This window comes from Calliphora vicina, chromosome 1 (assembly GCF_958450345.1).
Source record: "Calliphora vicina chromosome 1, idCalVici1.1, whole genome shotgun sequence".
In the NCBI taxonomy this organism is placed as follows: Eukaryota; Metazoa; Arthropoda; class Insecta; order Diptera; family Calliphoridae; genus Calliphora; species Calliphora vicina.
Window position 1 is genome coordinate 78800859 of NC_088780.1, and position 21831 is coordinate 78822689.

The 21831-nt window shown below is 30.0% G+C and overlaps 1 protein-coding gene across 1 annotated transcript in view; it reads right to left on the bottom strand.

Annotated features, from left to right (window-relative positions):
• Window positions 1-20946, bottom strand: part of LOC135963218 (uncharacterized) — a 286912-nt gene extending 265966 nt beyond the window's left edge. The window contains 2 exon segments of the mRNA XM_065514985.1: window positions 15736-15856; window positions 20825-20946. Of these exon segments, the coding sequence (XP_065371057.1) occupies window positions 15736-15838 (103 nt within the window). The 5' untranslated portion in view covers window positions 15839-15856; window positions 20825-20946.
• Between the last annotated feature and the right edge of the window lie 885 nt (window positions 20947-21831).

The following is a 21831-nucleotide window of genomic DNA, read 5'->3' on the forward strand; positions in this document are numbered from 1 at the left end:
GTGTATGTATCAATGATGTTCATTTCATTGTGCTTTTGCGCTGAGTAACAACACACATATTCTTATTCTCTTTAAAAGAGCATAACAAATGTCTCATTTTTTTCAGAAGTTCATTAAGCATTGTTGTTGGTTGGTCTTTGGACGAAGCATAGCAAACACACGCGTTTCAATTACAATTGAACACAAAACAACAAAGTCAGAAATAAATTAAAAATTTTAGAGAATTTCGGCCGTATAATGTATATTCTCTTATTTCCTTCAAATTTAAATTACATTCATTTAATAAATTGGTTATATCTGGCAAAAATTCTAAATCTAAACATTCTTTAATCTTTTTTTAATCCCCTGGCTTAAAATAAATTTTTTGTAACGAACCCTGGGAGCCGTGAGCTCTACCCCAGCGTAAGGTGGAAAAACCTGTCGTTACAATGTATAACAATTTAAAGAATTTTCTTTAAATAGAAAAAAAAAATTTTTCATTGGTCCAATGAAATTTTTTAATGAAAGTATGTAATCTAATGAAGCAATTTTAATGAAATTTTTCATTATATCTGTGAAAATTTCATTTAGGTTGTGAAATATTACATTGGATTAATGAAAAAATGCTAATGAAATCGATTCATTGGATTTATGAAGCATAATTCTTTCAGTGTACAATCAGACAGTGGGGATAATTCACATTATGTGTGGATAAAAGATATGTCTAGGTAAGTTTAATAATATAACTAAATATAAATACATATGTATATGATTTTTAAAATAATTATATATTATTTTTAGATTAATCACAGCTCAAACAACCAAATATAAAGAAGGCATTTTCATGTGTAATGATTGCTTGCAGCATTTCCATCAAGAAGAGAAGTTGGAATCACATAAAAAGAATTGCGGCCAAAAGGTTTCATACGTTCCCGAAAAAGATAAGTGCTTTTCAGAATTTAAAAATTACAACAATACATTAGATGTACCTTTTGTAATATATGCAGATTCGGAATGTATATTTGAAAATATTCAAACTTGCATTTCGAATGGGGAATCTTCATCAACAACACTATTTGATAGACATATCCCCTATGCATTTCCTATTTTGTAAAATGTAATTTCAATAATAACTTAAATAAGTTTAAAAGTTGTAAAGGTAAAGACTCGGCTAGATTGTTTGTAGAGAGTTTAGTTGAAGATGTAAAATACTTAAATGACAATTATTTAATGAAAATTATATTTATGACACCCTTAACTGAAGAGGAAAATTTAGATTTTGCTTTAAATGATATATGTCACATTTGCTCTAAACCAATTTCAAATGAAAATAAAGTGGCAAATATAGAGGACCAGCTCATATTATGTATTATTCAAAATACATAAATTTTTCCCAGTCATTTTTCACAATTTTTTGACATATGATTGACAGTTATTTGTGAAAGAGCTCAATAATATTGACGATGCACAGTGGGAAAAATCACCAATCTAGCTTATAAAAAATCGTATCTTTTAAACTATTGATCTGAGGAGTAAGAAATGTATGAAGCCATTGTAGCTAATAGAGTGATCTTTAAATATATTGTATTTGTAGACACCCTGTTTCATTACAGGGTGCACCAAAAGGAAGGTTTTAATGGAAATTGCAATTTTTTCTTGATATTAAAGTTCAACAAAATAAATCAGAATTTATTGTTAAATACATCCTCAACAAAAAAATCTTTTTATATGTTAATTAAATCATAGGAATAGCTTTTTGCAATAAAAATTATTTAAAAAAAGAATTTTCATTGAAAAATGTTGAAAAAACCAGTGTTTAAAAAGCTACGATAACTAACAAATTTTTAACTGTTGCTACAACTACTGCTTCAAAAAAGTGTATGTAGCGGTAGCAGTAGCATTTGTCTTTTTTCGTTTTCTTGTTTTTTAAAAACTAGTGCTACCTTCAAAATATAAAACTCTTAACAGAGCAGTAGTAATAAAACATGAATTGTAAATGGAGTAGTAGCATAAAAATACAAATCATTGCTACTGCTCTATATCGAGTTTTAATTTTTAAGGTAGCAGTAAAGTAGCAGTTTATGCAGCAGTTAAGGTAGCAATAAAAGTAGTCAAAAAAGAAAATCTTCAGTCATAACACCAAAATTGACAGAATTAAACACTGTGTGTTGTTTTTGTTTTGAGAGAGTTTGGAAGAATTATTCGATTTTATTCGTCTCAGATGTTCGTGTTGCTAACAGAAAGATCATGTTTTCTGTGTGTATAACAAAAAAGCCGAACTTTTGTTTACAACACGACCAACTTACACAAATATACATTCACAACAACAACACATAAAATACTTTTTTGGCTGAAGATTTTTATTTTTGACTTATTTTATTGCTAACTCAACTGCTACTTACCTGCTACTTCAACTGCTACTTAACTGCTACTTCTTCTACTACCTCAACTGCTACTTCTATTACTACTAAATTTTAAAAGTAGCAGAATTAATAAAAAACTAATGACTGCTACATCAAAACTTTTTCTTTTTTAAGGTAGCAATAGAAAATAAATTACTCTGCTACTTTTAAATTTTTCTTTTATTAGTACTACTACAATTACTGCTACCAAAATGTGAAGGTAGCAGTAGTAGTAGTAATTATTGACTCCGAGTTTTTATTAATTTTTTAACTAGACTACTTGTGTTTTTTCGTTGCTACTGCTACTTGTAGTCTAGTTTTTTAAACACTGGAAAAAACCTCTTTTTATGATGGTGTTTCGCGCGTTTTGTAACCTTGAAGAATTATTTAAAAATATGAATTTTCATTGAAAAATGTTGAAAAAACCTCTTGTTTTAAAAACCTTTAATTTAAATTTTATTTTTTGTTTTCAATTTAAAATACGAAAGAAAACGTTCGTTCGCATTTAGAGAAACAGGCAGCAAATTTTAGTTTTTTAATGTCGTTTCATAATAAATTCCGAAACGAAAATTTTTATTTTACTTTCAAAAAACCAATAAAAAACAAACACTTGAATATCGCCCACATGTAGGGTTTTTAATTTCCCGACCTTTTTTGATTCCCGGGAATTGGGAAATTTTTTTCTACATTCCCGGGTACCCGGCTATTCCCGAAATATATATAATGATACTGTAAATTAAATAGCCAAATTTCATATAAATACTTAGTGTTATAATTATTAAATATCAGAGCTTCGAATTAATTAATAAAATTTGAGCTTAATTCACTAAAATCTTATTCAGTAATTAATTAAATAATTATCAGAATTTATTCCAACTTTGAATGATTAAATTTTTGTTAAATCAAATCATTTACAAAATTAATTGAAAAAATTGTCTTAAATTTGAATTGAAGAACAATTTTATCATTTAATAAATTTTTGAAGCTATTTTGTTATGGATTTGAAGAAGAATGATTCAATAAGAAATAAATTCTATAAATAATGAATTCACTTTTTAAATTTTCATACGAAAAACCCCAAATAAATAATAATAATAAGCGTATATTTTTGCCAAGATATAAGCAAAAAACTGTAAAAAAAAACTTTTTACTGTTTTTTGGTAAAAAAAAAGTTTTAACTTGTTTTCTATATATTTTTTTTCTAAAAATCCAGGGAATCGGGTAGTGAAAAATTGGCAGAATTCCCGGGAATTCCCGGGATAAAAACCCTACCCACAAGTTATATTTGTTTAACCCTATTTACATATGTAAATATCTCAATTTTAAACACTGTTTTGGTCTAAGTTATTTGAAGCCTGGCCCTATTGTAGTGAAATTAAGGACGGCTACACCAGTACCCCTAATGGTTGAGTATCCATAACAAAATGATTATATAGGAAATTAAATGTATTATACAAGAAATTAAACGTATTTACAAATGTAAATAGTGCCAGGGTTCGTAGAAAAATATTGGTGTCAGAGCCAGATGGTTAAACAATTGCTTAAAATTCTACTTTGTGGCACTTTGTGGCAGCCAATTTTTTGTCCAGGCTTACTTTATGAGGTCTAGTTTCAAATTCAAAAATTAACTTGACGGCAATTAGGGGTACTTTTTTCTAATCCCTTTTCACATTAAGAAATTTTGACAAAAATATTCTTTTATATATTTAAATGCAAAAGGTATTACTAAAATCATTTTCACTACAACAAATCATGTCCTCGTAATCTTTAGGACTTGTTTTATCCAAAAATAAAGTGTAGGTTCAATAGCGCAATAAAACTTTTCATAATACATTGGGTGAAACATGAAACCAAAATCCCTCATGAACGTACTACTTATTCATTGCATACATTTACGGCCCTGTATTTTCGTAATTAACATATCAATCGAAAAATGTTGAATGCATTTTTTAGTAGCAACTACCATAGAATTATTCTATGCTATAGGTTTATAAATTTGAAACAAAAAAAAAATATATTTTTTATAAGCTAGATTGGTCATTTTTCCCACAGTGCGATGGCCCCATTAACATTATCTCCCTAAATAAGGAATTATATACAGTGCCGGACATAAATATTCACACAGCATACAGATTTATCTTTAATCGTCCATATTTTTTAAACGGAGGCCCCAACATTTGTACGGATTTCAACAAAAATGTTTATTTACATATAACTTATGGAAATATATCGAAAAACTAAACATAAGGTGGCACATTTCAGAAAAATAATTATCTAATGTTTCGAAGTTCGATTTTAAGGGGGACAAAAATATTCACACAGTTTCTTATTTTTAATAGGAAATTAGTTTTTTAAATAGTTTAATATTTTGTGGAGTAGCCTATCTTTTTAATGACGTCTTTTAATCGTCTTGGGATTGAATCGACCAATTTTTGGTGACGTAAGCTACAATATTTTGCCATTTTTGTAACAGGACTTCTTTAAGTTGACTCTTACTAATAATATGGTGCTTTCCTACACGTTCGGCCAATTTATCCCACAAATGTCCTATGGAATTCATGTCAGGTGATTGCGGAGTAGTCGAGAGAATGTGGGGAACATGATGCACTACCCATATTCAGACGTCATGGGCAGTGTGTTTGTGGTCATTGTACTGTTGATAACAGAAATATTCCCAAGCTTTAACTTTAGAACGCATTGTAGTAGGTTTTCTTTTAAAATATTAAGGTACACTGTGTTGGCCATTGAACCGTCGATGAAAACTAAGTTTCCTACACCAGATACAGCCATACAACCGCACAACATGACCCCATATCCACCATGTTTGACAGTGTTTACTACATTGTTATTTTCCAATTCAGTGTTTGGCCTTCTCCACACTCTTACTCTGTCGTCCGATTGAAAAATACTTACAAACAATCTTACAAAAATAAATCTGAAGATTTCTGGAACGTAATACTATTGTTAGATAATATTTTTCAATAATATTTTTTAATCGGACAGCAGAGTAACAGTTTGGAGAAGGCCAAACACTGAATTGGAAAAGTACAATGTAGTAAACACTGTCAAACATGGTGGATAAGAGGTCATGTTGTGGGGTTGTATGGCTGCATCTGGTGTAGGAAACTTAGTTTTCATCGATGGTTCAATGGACAAAACAGTGTACCTTAATATTTTAAAAGAAAACCTACTACAATGCGCTCTAAAGTTAAAGCTTGGGAATATTTCTGTTATAAACAGTACAATGACCCCAAACACACTGCCCATGACGTCCGAATATGAATAGTGCATCATGTTCCCCACATTCTCCCGACTCCTCCGCAATCACCTGACATGAATTCCATAGAACATTTGTGGGATAAATTGGCGGAACGTGTAGGAAAGCACCATATTATTAGTAAGACTTAACTTAAAGAAGTCCTGTTACAAAAATGGCAAAAATATTGGAGCTGACGTCACCAAAAATTGGTCGATTCAATGCCAAGACGATTAAAAGGAGTCATTAAAAAGATAGGCTACTCCACAAAATATTAAACTATTAAAAAAAACTATTTTCCTATTAAAAATTAGAAACTGTGTGAATATTTTTGTCCCCCTTAAAATCGAACTTCGAAACATTAGATAATTATTTTTCTGAAATGTGCTACCTTATGTTTAGTTTTTCCATATATTTCCATAAGTTATATGTAAATAAATATTTTTGTTGAAATCCGCACGAATTTTGGGGCCTTCGTTTAAAAAATATGGACGATTAAAGATAAATCTGTATGCTGTGTGAATATTTTAGTCCGCCACTGTATATCTCTATCGAAAACTATAAAAAGTGATAACGGGGATAACATTGAAATTAGGTTCCTAGATTCTTGTAGGTTTATGCCATCAAGTTTAGATGGTTTAGTAAAAAATTTGACAGAAAATTAATTAAAAATTGTTTAAATTCTTTAGAAAAACTCAAAGAAACTTGCCGGCCAAGCATACATGACTTCTATAATAAACTAACTGATTCAGTATGTTCTGAAGAAGATTAAGGAGTAAGTTTGAATGTAAGACAATAGAAGATTATTTAATGTTGTACTTAAAAAGTGATGTCTTATTATTAGCAGACGTGTTTGAAAATTTCAGGTTAGTCTGTAAAAACATTTATAATTTGGATTAATTATTATACAGCACCTGGCCTATCTTGGGATGCTATGTTAGAAATAACAAACATAAAATTGGATTTGCTTACTGACATTGAAATGATTTTATTTATACAAAAAGGAATTAGGGGTGGAATAGTTCAATGTTCTCAAAGACATTCCATAGCCAACAATAAATATCTCTCCGATTATGATGAGAAACTCCCATCTAAATATTTAACATATTTGGATGCAAATACTATATATGGTTGGGCTATGTCTGAAGCTTTACCAGAGGGTAATTTTGAATGGGTTACAGATATTGATAATTTCTCTTTGGAAATAATTCCAACTGATTCGGATATTGGATACATATCAGAAGTTGATTTAATATATCCAATAGAAATCCATGATTATCAAATTAATTTACCCTTCTGTAGTGAAAACAAAACTCCTCCTAATTCCAAAGAAAAAAAATTACTCATTGATTTAAATAATAAATATGATTATGTAATTTACTTTAAAAATTTACAACAATGTTTAAAACATGGTTTGAAATTATGTAAAATTCATCGAATATTAAAATTTAAGCAATCCAGTTGTCTAAAAAAGTATATTTCATTAAATAATTTCCATAGGACAAATGCAAAAAACACATTTGAAAAAAATTTCTTTAAATTACTGAATAATGCGGTCAATGGAAAAATAATGGAAAACGTTGATAATAGGGATGCCAAACGGGACTGGGTTTTACAAATCCCGGGATTCGGGATTTTAGAAATGTAAATCCCGGGATTCCGGGATTTTTCGGGACCCCGGGATTTTTCGGGATCCCGGGATTTTTCGGGATTTCGGGACTTCGGGATTTTAATTAAATGTCAAAAAACATCAAGTTCAACAATAAAAACTATTTATTTCGTTAATACACTAAGTAGAAATATAACAAAGCAAAAACTAATGGATTGAATTAAAATATATATAAAGTATTGAGGAAACCGGGCTACATTTGTCCCTAGTCCCCATACATGGTCCCCTTCAGAAAATGACTTTAACATTCATAGTTGTCTTATAATAATTAATATAGTGATAAAATTGAATAAACAAGTTGCATATGAAAATTAATCTTTCTACCAACTCTTGTGAGGGCCAGTCCATAATAATATAACCTCTATATCAGAAAATATTTTATTGTCAATAAATAATTTATATATAATGATATTAACATAAATTTCATTCATTCATAAATACTGATTCAAGTCCCCATAGAAGACCAAAACTACATATTGATGGTGGGTATAAAAGATGAATATACCACTCTTAGTTGTTTTATATTAGTATTATAAGTATGCTGAAATTTAGCTTTCTAGGTTTCATCCTAAAATATTAAAAAATCTCGCAATTTTCGGGATTTGTTAATCCCGAAAAATCCCGGGATTGTTTTTCACAAATCCCGGGATTCGGGAAATCCCGATCCCGAAAAATCCCGGGATTTTCGGGATCGGGATTTCGGGATTGGCATCCCTAGTTGATAAACGTAAAACCATTAAAATAGTCAGTAAATGGGAAAATGTTGGTAAAAAACTTGGGGCTCGTGCTCTTATTGCTAAGCCAGAATTTCATTTCTATAGCGTATTTGAAGAAAATATGCTAGCAATCGAACTGAATAGAAGTTATTCATTTTATAATAAACCAATCTATCTAGGTTTTACAATTTTAGAATTATCAAAGTGGAAGATGTATGACTTTCACTATGATTATATTGTGCCTAAATATAAAACCAAAGCACAGCTGAATTATATGGACACAGATTCATTCATTTATACAATAGAAACGGATGATTTCTATAAAGATATATTGAATGCTATCGATACAAGATTCGATACATCTGAATATGAAATTAATAACCAATTTGGTATCCCATAAAAGAATAAAAAAGTGTTAGGGATGATGAAGGATGGAAATAATGGCATAATGAGTGAATTTGTGGGTTTAAGAGCAAATATGTATTCATTTAAAACAGAAGATTTAAAAGAAACTAAAAATGCTAAGGGCACAAAGTATACAGAGGCGTCAAATTTGACAGTTCAAAAACACTAAAATCAGTTTTTTTTTGAAATTGTTTCGATAGAAAGAGAAAACAAATTTGCGGTTTAATACAGACAGTGCGTTAAAACAAACGACTATATAAATAAGCACAAAACCAAACCAGTTGAAATTGTTTCGAGCGAAAGAGACAAATATATTTTTTTTGCCGTGTCGCCTCTGTATACTTTGTGCTAAGGGTGTCAAAAACAATGTAGTTAGAAATTTAAGTCTATCAGACTATAAAAATTGTTTGTTTAACAAAAAAGTATATTATGGCAATATATTGTCTTCAAGTCAAAATTACATGAGTTGTACACAATAAATAATAAATAAAAACACAATAAGTAATAAAATTAGTTTAAGTTATTTAGATAATAAACGTTTCATAAGCAATAATAATTAATACCCTAGATTGGGATCATTATAAACAATTTTTAATAAATAATGATGATCATTTTATGTTAGATTTATATAAAAAAAATCTTAATATTCTATTTCCATAAAATATTCATCGCAATTTTGATCATTCATGAATGACTCTTTTATTGTATCTATTTCTTTCAATAAATCATCTTCATCATTCATGAATATTTCTTTGCAATTTTCTTTCGTTTTTTCATCAAAATCTAACATAAAATAATATGAATGAATGCTGTTTTTGTAAATACTAGACTTCATGTTATATTTTTCTTAAGTTTCATCAAAATCGGCATAAAAATATATAACATTGGTATCTTTCCATGAACAATTCTAAATATTGAAAAAATTGACCTTTGACCTTCACGATTTAAGGGTTAAAGGTTTCCAATTTTAGTAAACCTTTCAGACTACATTTAAAATTACCTGGACTATAATATCCTGAATAGGTTTTACTTAAAAATCGTAACAGTAAGAAAATTCGCTAAAATATGGCCAAAAAATAGTTTTTCTCAAAAATCGCAAAATTTAAATCGCAGGTACGGAAAAACTATATCAGCTTTTGTCATACTATTTTCATTCCCTATTATGTTCTTAATAAATTCCAATGTGATGATCAAAAAATTCAGAAATTTGTTTAACAAAATTTTTAAAAATTTGAAATTGGAGTTTTGAAACTGCCGTTAAAAAATTAATTTTTTTTGGTTATACCTGCGAATAGGTTAACGGTATCCTAGGAAGACAAAAACTCATACACAAGTAAATATGGATATATTCTAAGTAAAAATAAGCTTTTATTTTAATATTTCTCAAAATATGTTAATATTGTTCCTACATTTCTTGTGGCCTAAGACACGTTAATGGCATGGCGATTTCTTAATAACTTTAACCTTTTTTAACCACATTTCGTACACATTTTTACGTACACATTTCGATTCTTTCAAATTAAATTGCAGAAGTAATTATTTAATGGCAAAATGTTTTCAAAAACTGAAAAAAATGCATTTTTTCCCCTTGTAAATGCACCTCAAAACTAAATCGCTAAGTCGGCACGGGTTGCCCTTCTTAGAACAAGCTAAAAAAATTGTTTGGTGGTATTTTAGGTCAATACGAAAGTTTCCAGAGGGTATGCGTCAAAAAATAAACGATACACAGTGGTATGAGAATAAAAAAAGAGGGAAATAAATCTGTAACTTGTAAACCTTGCGCAAAGAGGAAGTGTAGCCGAGTTTAAGTTTTGAATTTGGACCTCATGAGCCCACCAGGAGCGGGACCAGGGGTTCCCAAAGTAGGACACCTCGGGTATGTTCAATTTTTAAAATGATCCTATTTCTTCGTCTGTGTTCCGATTAAAAAAAAAATACACATATATGGTCAATTCACAAGGTCTCTTATCAGTTATATTGTCATAATGTCCTAATATATCACGACTCGACAGCTCGGCTTAAACAACTCTTAGGAATTCGGCGCAGGTCTCTGCTGGTTGGTTACGATAACACAATAAACATAGCATACAGAGTAGTATTATTTTAGGACATTTTTGCTTTAAAAACAATAAAAACCATTGTGAAATATTATGACAATATGACATGATAAGAGACCTTGTGAATTGACCAATAGAATCTCCTCGTCGAGCACTACATAAATCCTCGTCGTAGCTATCAATTATCTCTTATAGCTTAGGAGATATTCGCATTTGAAAATTTAATTTTCAACATTTTTACCCACCCTACTCCAGTTTTTTGGTGACGCGGTTCTAAATATTCCCCGATTTTATCCATTATAGATGTATATATCAAATAAAGAAAGAAATGTTTAAAAATCATGACTGAGTCCAAAGTTACATGCATTTGAATTTAAAAAAATTAAAAAAGGCGATTTTTCGCAATTTTTTGGGGAAAAAGTACTTTTATTCTTTTTCAGTTATCTAAAAAATTTCTAAGAGGATGTATAATCAATTTGTACTTTTTGAAAAGCTAACTTTATGCCAAATATTTTAAATGAAAAAAACATTTATAATTTTTGATACCGACGCACAGAGGGGCAAAAACATACTAATTTTGCGGATTAATTGAAAAAACAAATTTCAAGTATCGTGAAAACTGAAAGTGCCAGCTTAAAGAGCACAAAATTGTACATCAGCAGGAAAAAAATTAATGTGAAATATTAAAAGGTATTTTTATAGTCACGTGTTGAAATTACATATTGTGAGAAAAAACCTCAAAAATTGATAAAAAAAAATTGCGCAAATTAATACTATTTGTGATAGGTAATTTCAAAAAAAATGAACAAATCTAATTATGCAAGCATCAAAATCAGATATTTATTGATATGTTTTGGTTAAATATAAATTTGAATTATTTGTGGAAGTGACTTTGATATTAGTTTTTATATTGGAAGTGCAAAAAAAAATGGATTTTGTCAGTTCAAATGGGCTCAGCTGGGAAGAGAATTTAATATAATTTAAAAGCCTGGGCAGTTAGGCGTTGTTTCAGAAAAAATTAGGTTGCGCATCGCTGCGCCTCAAAAGTTATATGTAAATTAGTAAAAGCTTCACCCTTTAAGTCTACCATCAAAAAGCACTTTGCGATTCTGATAATCGTTTTATTGCTGTCGTTGTTGTTGTTGTTGTTATTGTCATTGTTATTTTTTTGTTTTATAAGAGATGTGCAAGTGTTGTGATTAATAATACGAGTGTCACGTGTGAGTCAGGCCTGGACGTGGCTATATTCTTGTATTATAATGAGATAAACAATAATAAACTTTTACCAATTACTTTTCTTTATATCAGTTTAGTTTTCCATCCATTGATTTTCTAATCGCGGAATTTTAACAATTTAACTCTCATGCACTCACGCTTGTATATGCTTGTTTAAAAGTTTTTTTTTTGGGATTAATTCGAAGTTTTTTCTTGTGGTTAATACGAAGTCATCCGATAGCAGGCAATTTAGCTTAATAAAAAAATGTTAGTGAGTGCGATCGCGAGAATTTTAAAGTTTTATATCGGGAGCCAGTTATCACTCACGTTCACATCTGTAGTTTTTATATTGTCTCATTTCAAATATTGTGTTGTATAAATTTCAAAGCAGTGCATTTAAAGTTTGCAAGTCTTTTAGTGGCAGGAGTTGGGAAAGATCTCTATTATTCAACCGCCCATTACTAGTTAATATAATGATATCATCTTAAAACAATATGGTAGTTTTTTTATCAATAATATACATAAATTTAGTGTGTCTCACTGATGTAGTTCTATAGATATAGGAGAATTAATAATTAATTTGTATGGGGGGAACCCGATTCCACCCTCGTATACCCTTCCGATTTTGGCGAAACGTGTAGTTTGTTTTTAGAGTTACCCGCAGCAAATTTAGTGTGCATAACTATTGTAGTTCTATAGATATAGTACAGTTAATAATTATTTTATATGGTGTGTAATTGACTTCCCGCTCGTATATCCCTAAAATTATGTTACAATATGCGGTTTGGTCTAAGGGCTACCCACGTAAAATTTTGCGAGCGTCGCTATTATTGTTGTTGAGATATTAATAAATCCGTAAAAAAGGTGCATTTGACCCCACTGTGCGACGGGGTCAGGTCCATTCAAAAAATGCCTATTATTTATGTAAAATTCAACTTTAGGGCAAAAATTCTCAAATCGCATACTCGATATCAAAATATAGTAACCTATTTTAGATGGCCCAATAAGTTCTTAATTATTTTGTAAAGGGTTTCGATAACCCCGCCCCTGGTATGGATATTATAACCAAAAAACGAAAAAATTACATTTTTGGGATTTTTCAAGATTTTTTGGGGAATTGCGGGATGCTTGATAACAAATTTCAAAATTTGTTTTTATTTTTCCACTTTAAATAGAAAAATCTACATAACAGTGAAATTTCATTAAAAAATGTTCATAAATAAAAATTTAATTTCAATTTGAAAAATTTGTATCTATGCAAAATTCAATAAAAAGCATTTTTTGTCATATTTTTCAAAAAAATATTCCATGAATTTTTTAATTGTCAAAAGTTATATTCATTTTTGAAAAGTAGACAAAATCCTCTATCCATTGATATATAACATGTCTATCTTATGTTTTTTACGTGGCAAACACAACTCGCAGATAATTTAAATAACATAGAAATTCATAAAAAGGCATGTTGCCTACATAACACCATTTTTATGAATGTAAATAACAGTGATAGGTAAATTCACAGCGAATTGTTAAGTTTTCCCTAATTTATTTGTATAAGTATAATTTTTTTTTTCATTTAAAATATTTGACGTAAAGTTAGCTTTTCAAAAAGTACAAATTGATTATACATCCTCTTAGAAATTTTTTAGATAACTTAAAATGAATAAAAGTACTTTTTTCCCCAAAAAATTGCGAAAAATCGCCTTTTTTTAATTTTTTTAAATTCAAATGCATGTAACTTTGGACTCAGTCATGATTTTTAAACATTTCTTTCTTTATTTGATATATACATCTATTTTTAATCCTATAAAAGAAAACTGGATAAAATCGGGGAATATTTAGAACCGCGGTCACCAAAAAACTGGGTAAACATTTTGAAAATTAAATTTTCAAATGCGAATATCTCCTAAGCTATAAGAGATAATTGATAGCTATGACGAGGATTTATGTAGTGATCAACAAGGAGATTCTATATGTGTAATTTTTTTAAAATCGGAACACAGGCGAAGAAATAGGATAATTTTAAAAATTGAACATACCCGAGGTTTTAAATTCAAAACTTAAACTCGACTACTCTTCCTCTTTGCGCATGTGAAATTTCATTCAAATCGGAGTAAGGGTTTAGAAGTTACAGTTACACCCTGAATATCAAAACGACAAAAGGTGTGATATGTTTGTTTAAATCGTTTTGTAATATTAGAATCAAATTCATCACAACTAAATCGTTTTTGAGATTGATTTCAGTTTTAAAATCGATCGTTTTTCATCACATGCCGGATTATGTTACAGATTTTTTGAAAGAATCAATAAAAATTACACAAAAGTGGGAATACTTCAAGATTTGTTTGTGTCGACTTAGGCTGTTCTTTCATAAGGGCTGTATAAAGCCCTTCTTGCAGCATGATGTACTTGTTGCTGCTGTTCCAGTATTACCCGATACACAACACCCAAATTCCATGGCGTAATGATTATCAGCCCAATTATGAATAAAAATTCCACGGGAGTTTTCTCCCTTTTCTCATTTTTCCTATTCAAATTCAAAAAACTCGCGGGGAACAAACTCCCGCGTTAAACCAATAAACATGCATGCATGCGGCACGCGAAAACTCCAATATACAACAATTTTAATTAAAAACACTTTTAATTGCTTATCTAACAAATTAATGTAACATTTTTCAATGATTTTTATCACAAATTCTTTTTTTTTTTAACAATTTTCATAAAACAAACATTTTTTTACAAAAAAAACAAAAATTTTTTTACAAAAAAAAAAGAATTTTTTTACAAACATATTTTTATTTACATTAAGTCAGCTGTTTTTGACACAATAAAAGTTATTTAACAAAAACAAAGTACCCAGCAGTTAAGCAAGTAGTCAATGTATCCCTTAAAGACAGTAATTGTCACAAATGTCGTATCATTTGGCTAACTCCAATTTATTTATTTTGGTCATTTGACACGTGTGAGCACTTTGTAGTGCAGAGAGAAGACAATTGGTTACTTCATACATCCCAAGTAATCTAGCGTGAAGACAATTGACATTTAAGTGTCTCTAAGTAATCTGGAGTGTAGTCACTTTAAACGCTTTGTGAGTAATTCGTACAAACTGGTTTTATACAAATTGTGTTGATATAATTCTCATACAGTTTATTTTTATTTTTGCTTAAGTATCTGGTATCCCATGTAACATAGCATGAAGTCAATAGTCACTTTAGTGTCTCTTAGTAACCTATGGAGAAGTCACTTCAAGTCACTACAGAAGCGTTGACTACTTTCGATCAGCTATCAGATAGTCACATTGTATCAAAAGAGTCAATTGAACCCCTGCTTAGGACATGTACGTGTTAAAATAACTAGTCAAGTAGCTGATCAAGTAACCAGTTACAAAGCTAGTAAGGTAACTGACGCTATATAACCAGTATGTGAATCTAATGCGTTGCCTAATTTGGACTAGCTATTAGACAGTCCCATTATAATCAAAAAGAGACAATTGACCCCCTGCCTAGGACATGCCCGTGTTAAAATGACTAGTCACGTGGCTATCGAAGTAACTAGCTCCCACCCTAAAGGATGGGTAAAATCACTAGTTCGGTACTGTCTCCTCGAACTGCTGGGTACCTGTTGTTTTTGCATTGTTGTATTTGTTGCCGTAACGCATACACCTTATAATCATTACGCCATGATCAGAACACATACCATTGTAATATCGATAGAAAATTATAACACAATTCAAATTCCGGCATTGCTCCAATGTCAAATAGAGTTAGATACTTTTATCAGCGATAATCAAGTTGTCTCTGTAACTGGAAGATACGAATTAGGTAATGGTCATATCAGATAAAGTCAATGATAGGACATTTTCATTACTATTCATGGAGATGAGACAATAAAGTCATTCTAGAAATTTTAAACTAATATAATTTCAAAATCTAGTACGGAAGATTTTCTAATGAAAAAGTTAGACATTGCTTAAAAACTTTAGGAAGCTCATATTCGTACCCATCTTTTAAAAATTGTGACAGATCTAATAACTTCTTACCTGAATGGTCATTATCGTCCTGTAGATGACTTTTCAGATGATGTAGATGAGCATAAAAATGATGATGATGGAGTACACAAGCCAAATCGGTGCAATTTAACATATTGCAGCAGACAAATTTCTGAAAAAAAATTATAAAATGATTAACATACTATGTACTTAGAAATGACTACAACGTATACTCTGAATTACTTAGAAGTAGTTTAATAATACTTATTTATCCATCGGCTGTAGACTATAAATGCAAAAGTGGCAAAATGTTAATGTAATTACACATGTAATGTTAATGTAATTACACATGTAATGTAAATGTAATTACACATTAAACTTGCGTGCGTAATTATATTAAACTACGATCGGCCGGTGGTCAAATTCGACCACTAATAACGAAATTATACAGTTACTTTTGAGTATTTGCACGTTTGTGTACAAGTGTATTTTTATGTGCATAAACACGTTGTAGCCTATTTATTAGGGTATTCAACCGATTAACCGTTAATCGGTTAACCGATTAATTTTTGTCGGTTAACTGTTCGAATAATTTAAAATTGACGATTTTCAAATAACGAATAAACGATTAATTTGTGTCGATTATCCGAAATGTATTTTTTTGCACTTTATAAAGAATTATTTTTTAAAATTTAATTTCTGAACTCGTGAATATTCCCTTCTAGCTATAGTTTTTTGAGGTATAGTACGAAAACTGAAACTAAGGAATTTGGAAATGACATTTTTTCTAGAATATTCTATGATGGTAATAGACGAAACTAAAGATATTACTGAAACGAGTCTTTAATCAGAACTTAACGAAACTATTAAAGTATTAGAAATCTAAAAAAATATGCTTAGAAAATAGCTAAAAAAGAACTGAGAAATTGGATACTTTTTATCATGCCTTACTTTCGATTTTTCCAACACCTACAATCAGTGAGATAGTTTTTTCAAGTCAAGTTTAATTAAAACTAAAAAAAATCGTTAAAAATTACATTCTTTTATAAAGAATTATTTCAGAAGATCTCCCTAAAATCGAAAAAAAGAACTCACGTGTGTATATTTTTATTTATTGTTTTGTTGAATCCCAGTAAGCACCAAAGCCCCAAAAATTCAAGCACTTGAAGATTTTTTTGGAATTTGAGTCGAATGCAAAAGTGACTATACTATAAACATGAAAAATATTTGAAAATTTATTTATTTTTCAAACAAAAAACATGGCTAAAATGTATGTTTCCTATTTACTGGAGAATGCTATTGAAATAAAGTGTAATACAACTGTAATTCAAATGCTTGACTACAATTATAGGCTTGAATTACACTTGCTTTCAACTTGAATTCCAGAAAAAATGCTTATTGGGATTATTATTTTTTGTTTTTTATGTTTTTGTTCTTTTTATTAACAAAATGCTTATAGAAGTATTCGTGTTTTTCTTTTCAATTTAAAATTAAAATAGAAATTATTCGGTTAATCGAATAATTTAATATTAACCGATTAAATCTAAACCTCGATTAATTATTTGCTCGATTAACCGATTAATTCAGAAATCCGATTAATTAAATACCCTACTATTATACCCTAATTTTAAAAGACACATTACATGGAAAAAATTAAATCTTCGAGAGATTTTCTCAGAGTTTACATAAGCACACATAATTTTAATATTTCCATATACAACAAGTAAGAAAGTATGGTCGGTCAAGCCCGACCATATAATACCCTACACTAAGTAAATGAGCAAAAAAATTTTCTTTTCAAAAACATCAAAAATTAATATTCGTGAGTGATTTTCGGAAATGGGCATTAGATGGATGCTATGACCAATTATGGACCGATCACCATGGAATTAGGTCGTGATTTATATCTGTATGAAAGTTATTTGTGTTGAATTTTGTGTGTATACCAACATTTTTAAGAGATTTATGCACGTTAAAGTGATTTTCGGAAGCTGGTCTAAATGGGAGCTATGACTAATTATTGACCCATCGTAACAAAATTTTATGACATGAATTTTGTATATATAAAACTTATTTGGAGCGCAATTTGTGGATATAGATTTATAAATTAAATATTTATGAGCGATAAAGTCCAATTTCAGAAGGACATTTGTATGGGGGCTAGGTGAAATAATGGACCGATTTCAGCCAGTTCCAATAGGCTTGGTCCCTGGGCCGAAAAAAACAATATGTACCAAATTTTATCGAAATATCTTCAAAATTGCGACCTGTCAAATTAATTAATTCGTTCAACTTTCCGAGCTCTTTCCTGCATGATCCACAAATTTTCAATCGTTTTGACAGCGTAGGGAATTTTTTTAATAAGCCGTCGGAAATATTTCGCATATCTGATAATCTGTGCTTCATTTTGTTAAAGGGATTAAAACAAAAAGACTAATAAATTTCATTTTCAACCTTAGCCTTTTTAGAAGTCGTAGACATTTTGAATTTTGTAAGTATTTATGTAAATAACACACGTCTTAACTTTAACGCTGTTTCTAAAAAACTGATTTCCGTATGTCATCAGAATGACAATAAATAGTTTTTTAAGATCATATAGGTAGTACGTTTTAATGAATGAGTCTAAAATCTTTTATTAGGGTCAAGAAGGGCTTACATACTAAAGTACCTAGTTTAACCAAATGTTACAAATAATAATAAAAATAAACCACCATATAAATAACCTACCTGTCAACTTCTACCTCTCCACCCACTTCTTAAAGTCAAATGTCATAAAATAATAAATAAACTGGTACTTCGGAGAAGGGCCATAAAATATTTCCACTTGATTCCAAAAATTTGTTTCTGGGGCACCTGATATTTTAACAATGAAAATCACGTGCGCTGAAAACTACCTCTAGGATTGACTAAAAAAGCCGCAAGATACAAAACTCAGACAAATTTTTGGGGGTGGAAAATTAATAGCGGTCGGCCTCATATTGCACCCCTCCAGTGGCTATTATCGGTCAGTTGTTGTGGTTTTTATTTTTAAGGTTTTAGAAACACTTACACACAAATATGAAAAAAATCAATTTAAAAACATTTGTCTTGAGTTACAAAACATTTTTTTTTATAGATATCCCACTCGCATCCCACTAAGCGACAAAAAGGGTGTTAAAGGAAAACACATAAGCTTTCTTCTGAGCAAAAAAAAAATTTAAAAATGGGTCCATTTTTTTAAAAAAAGTCAACAAAGTTTTTGATTTTGCAAAAAAATTCAAAAATTTTAAATCTTGAGTTACAAAATATTTTTTTTGGTAGATATCCCACTCGCATCCCACTAAGCGACAAAAAGGGTGTTAAAGGAAAACACATAAGCTTTCTTCTGAGCAAAAAACAAAATTAAAAAATGGGTCCATTTTTTTAAACAAAGTCAACAAAGTTTTTGATTTTGCAAAAAAATTCAAAAATTTTAAATCTTGAGTTACAAAATATTTTTTTTGATAGATATCCCACTCGCATTCCACTAAGCGACCATATAGGTCGCTTAGGAAAAGACCTAAGCTTTCTTAAAAAAAATAAAAAAAAAAAATAAAAAGGGCCCATTTTGAAAAAAAAAGTCAAAAATATTTTTGATTTAAAAAAAAAAATCAAAAATATTTTATTAAATTTTTTTAATTTTTTTTTTCGAAAGATTGCATAAATAGTTATCTAAACTATTTGGGACACATTTTGCTAAGAACAATAGGTAATAAGTTATATGGATGAAAAAAAACACCTGTTTGGCCAAAATGTCAAATTTTGACCTCCTATAACTCAGAGAGTTCTTGACCGATCTTGTTGAAAAATGGTGTCCGAATTACTATCCAATAGAACTAACATTGGTGCAAATTTCATCGCGATGGGAAGACATCGATTTCAAAAGTTGGTTCACTTGACGTGAAATGCCCCATATATGTAACTTTAAAATAAAACAATAACCAACTATTTTTAAGTGCATATTTTTATATTTTAAGAGCATATTTTTCATTTTTAAGTACATATTTTATGCGTATAAAACACTTTTTTTAGAGCAAATTTTTGGTTGCCCTGCTTATAACTAATAGTCAGTTCAGGGCACACTTAGAAAGTTGACTGCGCTAAAACAGCTGATTATTTTTTTTGTTAAGTTTGAATCAAAGTAAATTAATAAAGTAGACTCAGTAGAACAGCTGACTATTTTTTTTACTTTGGTCTGAACTGTCAATTCACTTGTGGTTGTTGTGGCGAAAAATACAACAAGCCCAAAAGCAAAAACAACAACAGGCAACTTTGACAGCTCAGACCTTAAACCAAAAACAAAATTGCTTGTGGTTTTTGTAAATGTTGTATTTGTTGTAGTACTGTCGCTACTTTATTAATTTACTTTGGTTCTACTGAGTCTACTTTATTAATTTACTTTGATCCAAAGTAAATTAATAAAGTAGACTCAGTAGAACAGCTGACTATTTTTTTTACTTTGGTCTGAACTGTCAATTCACTTGTGGTTGTTGTGGCGAAAAATACAACAAGCCCAAAAGCAAAAACAACAACAGGCAACTTTGACAGCTCAGACCTTAAACCAAAAACAAAATTGCTTGTGGGTTTTTGTAAATGTTGTATTTGTTGTAGTACTGTCGCTACTTTATTAATTTACTTTGGTTTTATCCACGAAGTATAAATATTTTGCTCAATTTTTCAGAAGACTTGTTGCCAACGCGAATTTATACCAGGTGGTGGCAGTGGCGAATTCATTATTATTTATATATGGAGTTTGACATTCAAAACAACTCTATCATTGTTGAGAATGTCAAACTCCATATATAAAAAATTAATGAATTCGCTCGTATTTGCCTGAATTCGACACTGCCAACACTTGGTATAAACTCGCCTGACTTGTTGTGTATGCTCAATCAGTAAAAGAAACGATTTGATATTGTCATCCGACGACTTGTTTGTTTCACAAAGGTTGAATTTTAATTAAAAAAAATTAAACGATTAGAATCGAAATGTTTGTGATGTGTGAAGGTATCGTATAATTTTGAACTGGGTGAAGATAAAGGTCATTTGGGCCCTTACATATTTCTAGATGTTTGAAATACTTTGTATGTTTATGCTTAAAAATTATAAATTTATTGCTTACATGATGACGCGTATGAGTTTGTGCACTAAATCATATTTCAGTACAAACGAATACACAAGTTTGGTAGTAACAACACTTCTTCTTTATTAAACTAACTGTTTCTGTTGTTTTTTTTTAATATTTGTAAATATTTACATGCTCATATACCTACTATGTGTATACACATTTATTTAATTCAAATTAGTATTATTTATATATTATTAAAGAAGCTAGATAAATGGACACAAACACACGAAATAAAATAACACTAAGTAGGTGAACATGATCGGAAAGTTTTCTTTGCCACGGACTTTTTAATGATCAATATGCATTGTTAAAACATACATATGTAGTCGGTTGTACTACAGCGCACGCGTACGCATTTATTCGTTAAACATGCGTCAACACGATATGAAGGCTTAACGAAGACTAAAGGCCCAACCAGGGCACACTTAGAAAGGTGACTGCATCACTACAACAATACAAAAACAACAGGTACTTTGTTTTTGTTAAAAAGTAGGTGACCTGTCAAAGTTGCCTGTTGTTGTTTTTGCTTTTGGGTTTGTTGTATTTTTCGCCACAACAACCACAAGTGAATTGACAATTCAAACTGAATAAAAAAAATAATCAGCTGTTTCATCGCAGTCACCTTTATAAGTGTGCCCTGGGCCCAACCAATGTGCATTTAATAAGGTGCATCAAGTGCACAACTGTTTATAAAAATAGTACTCATAAATGTCAAACTACATATATAAAAAATATTCGCCCGCACACATTTCTGTCAAACTTCATATATAAAAAACAGATGAATTCGCTTGTATTTATTTCAATTCGCCACTGATCTCACCAAGGCGTATTTAACAAGGTGACAGCAGTGGCGAATTGAAATAAATACAGGCGAATTCACTTATTTTTTATATATAGAGTTTCACATACGGACGTACGGGCGAATATTTTTTATATATGTAGTTTGACATTTGTGCGTGCTATTTCTATAATCAGCTGTGCTGCCGAAGTGAATTCGCCTG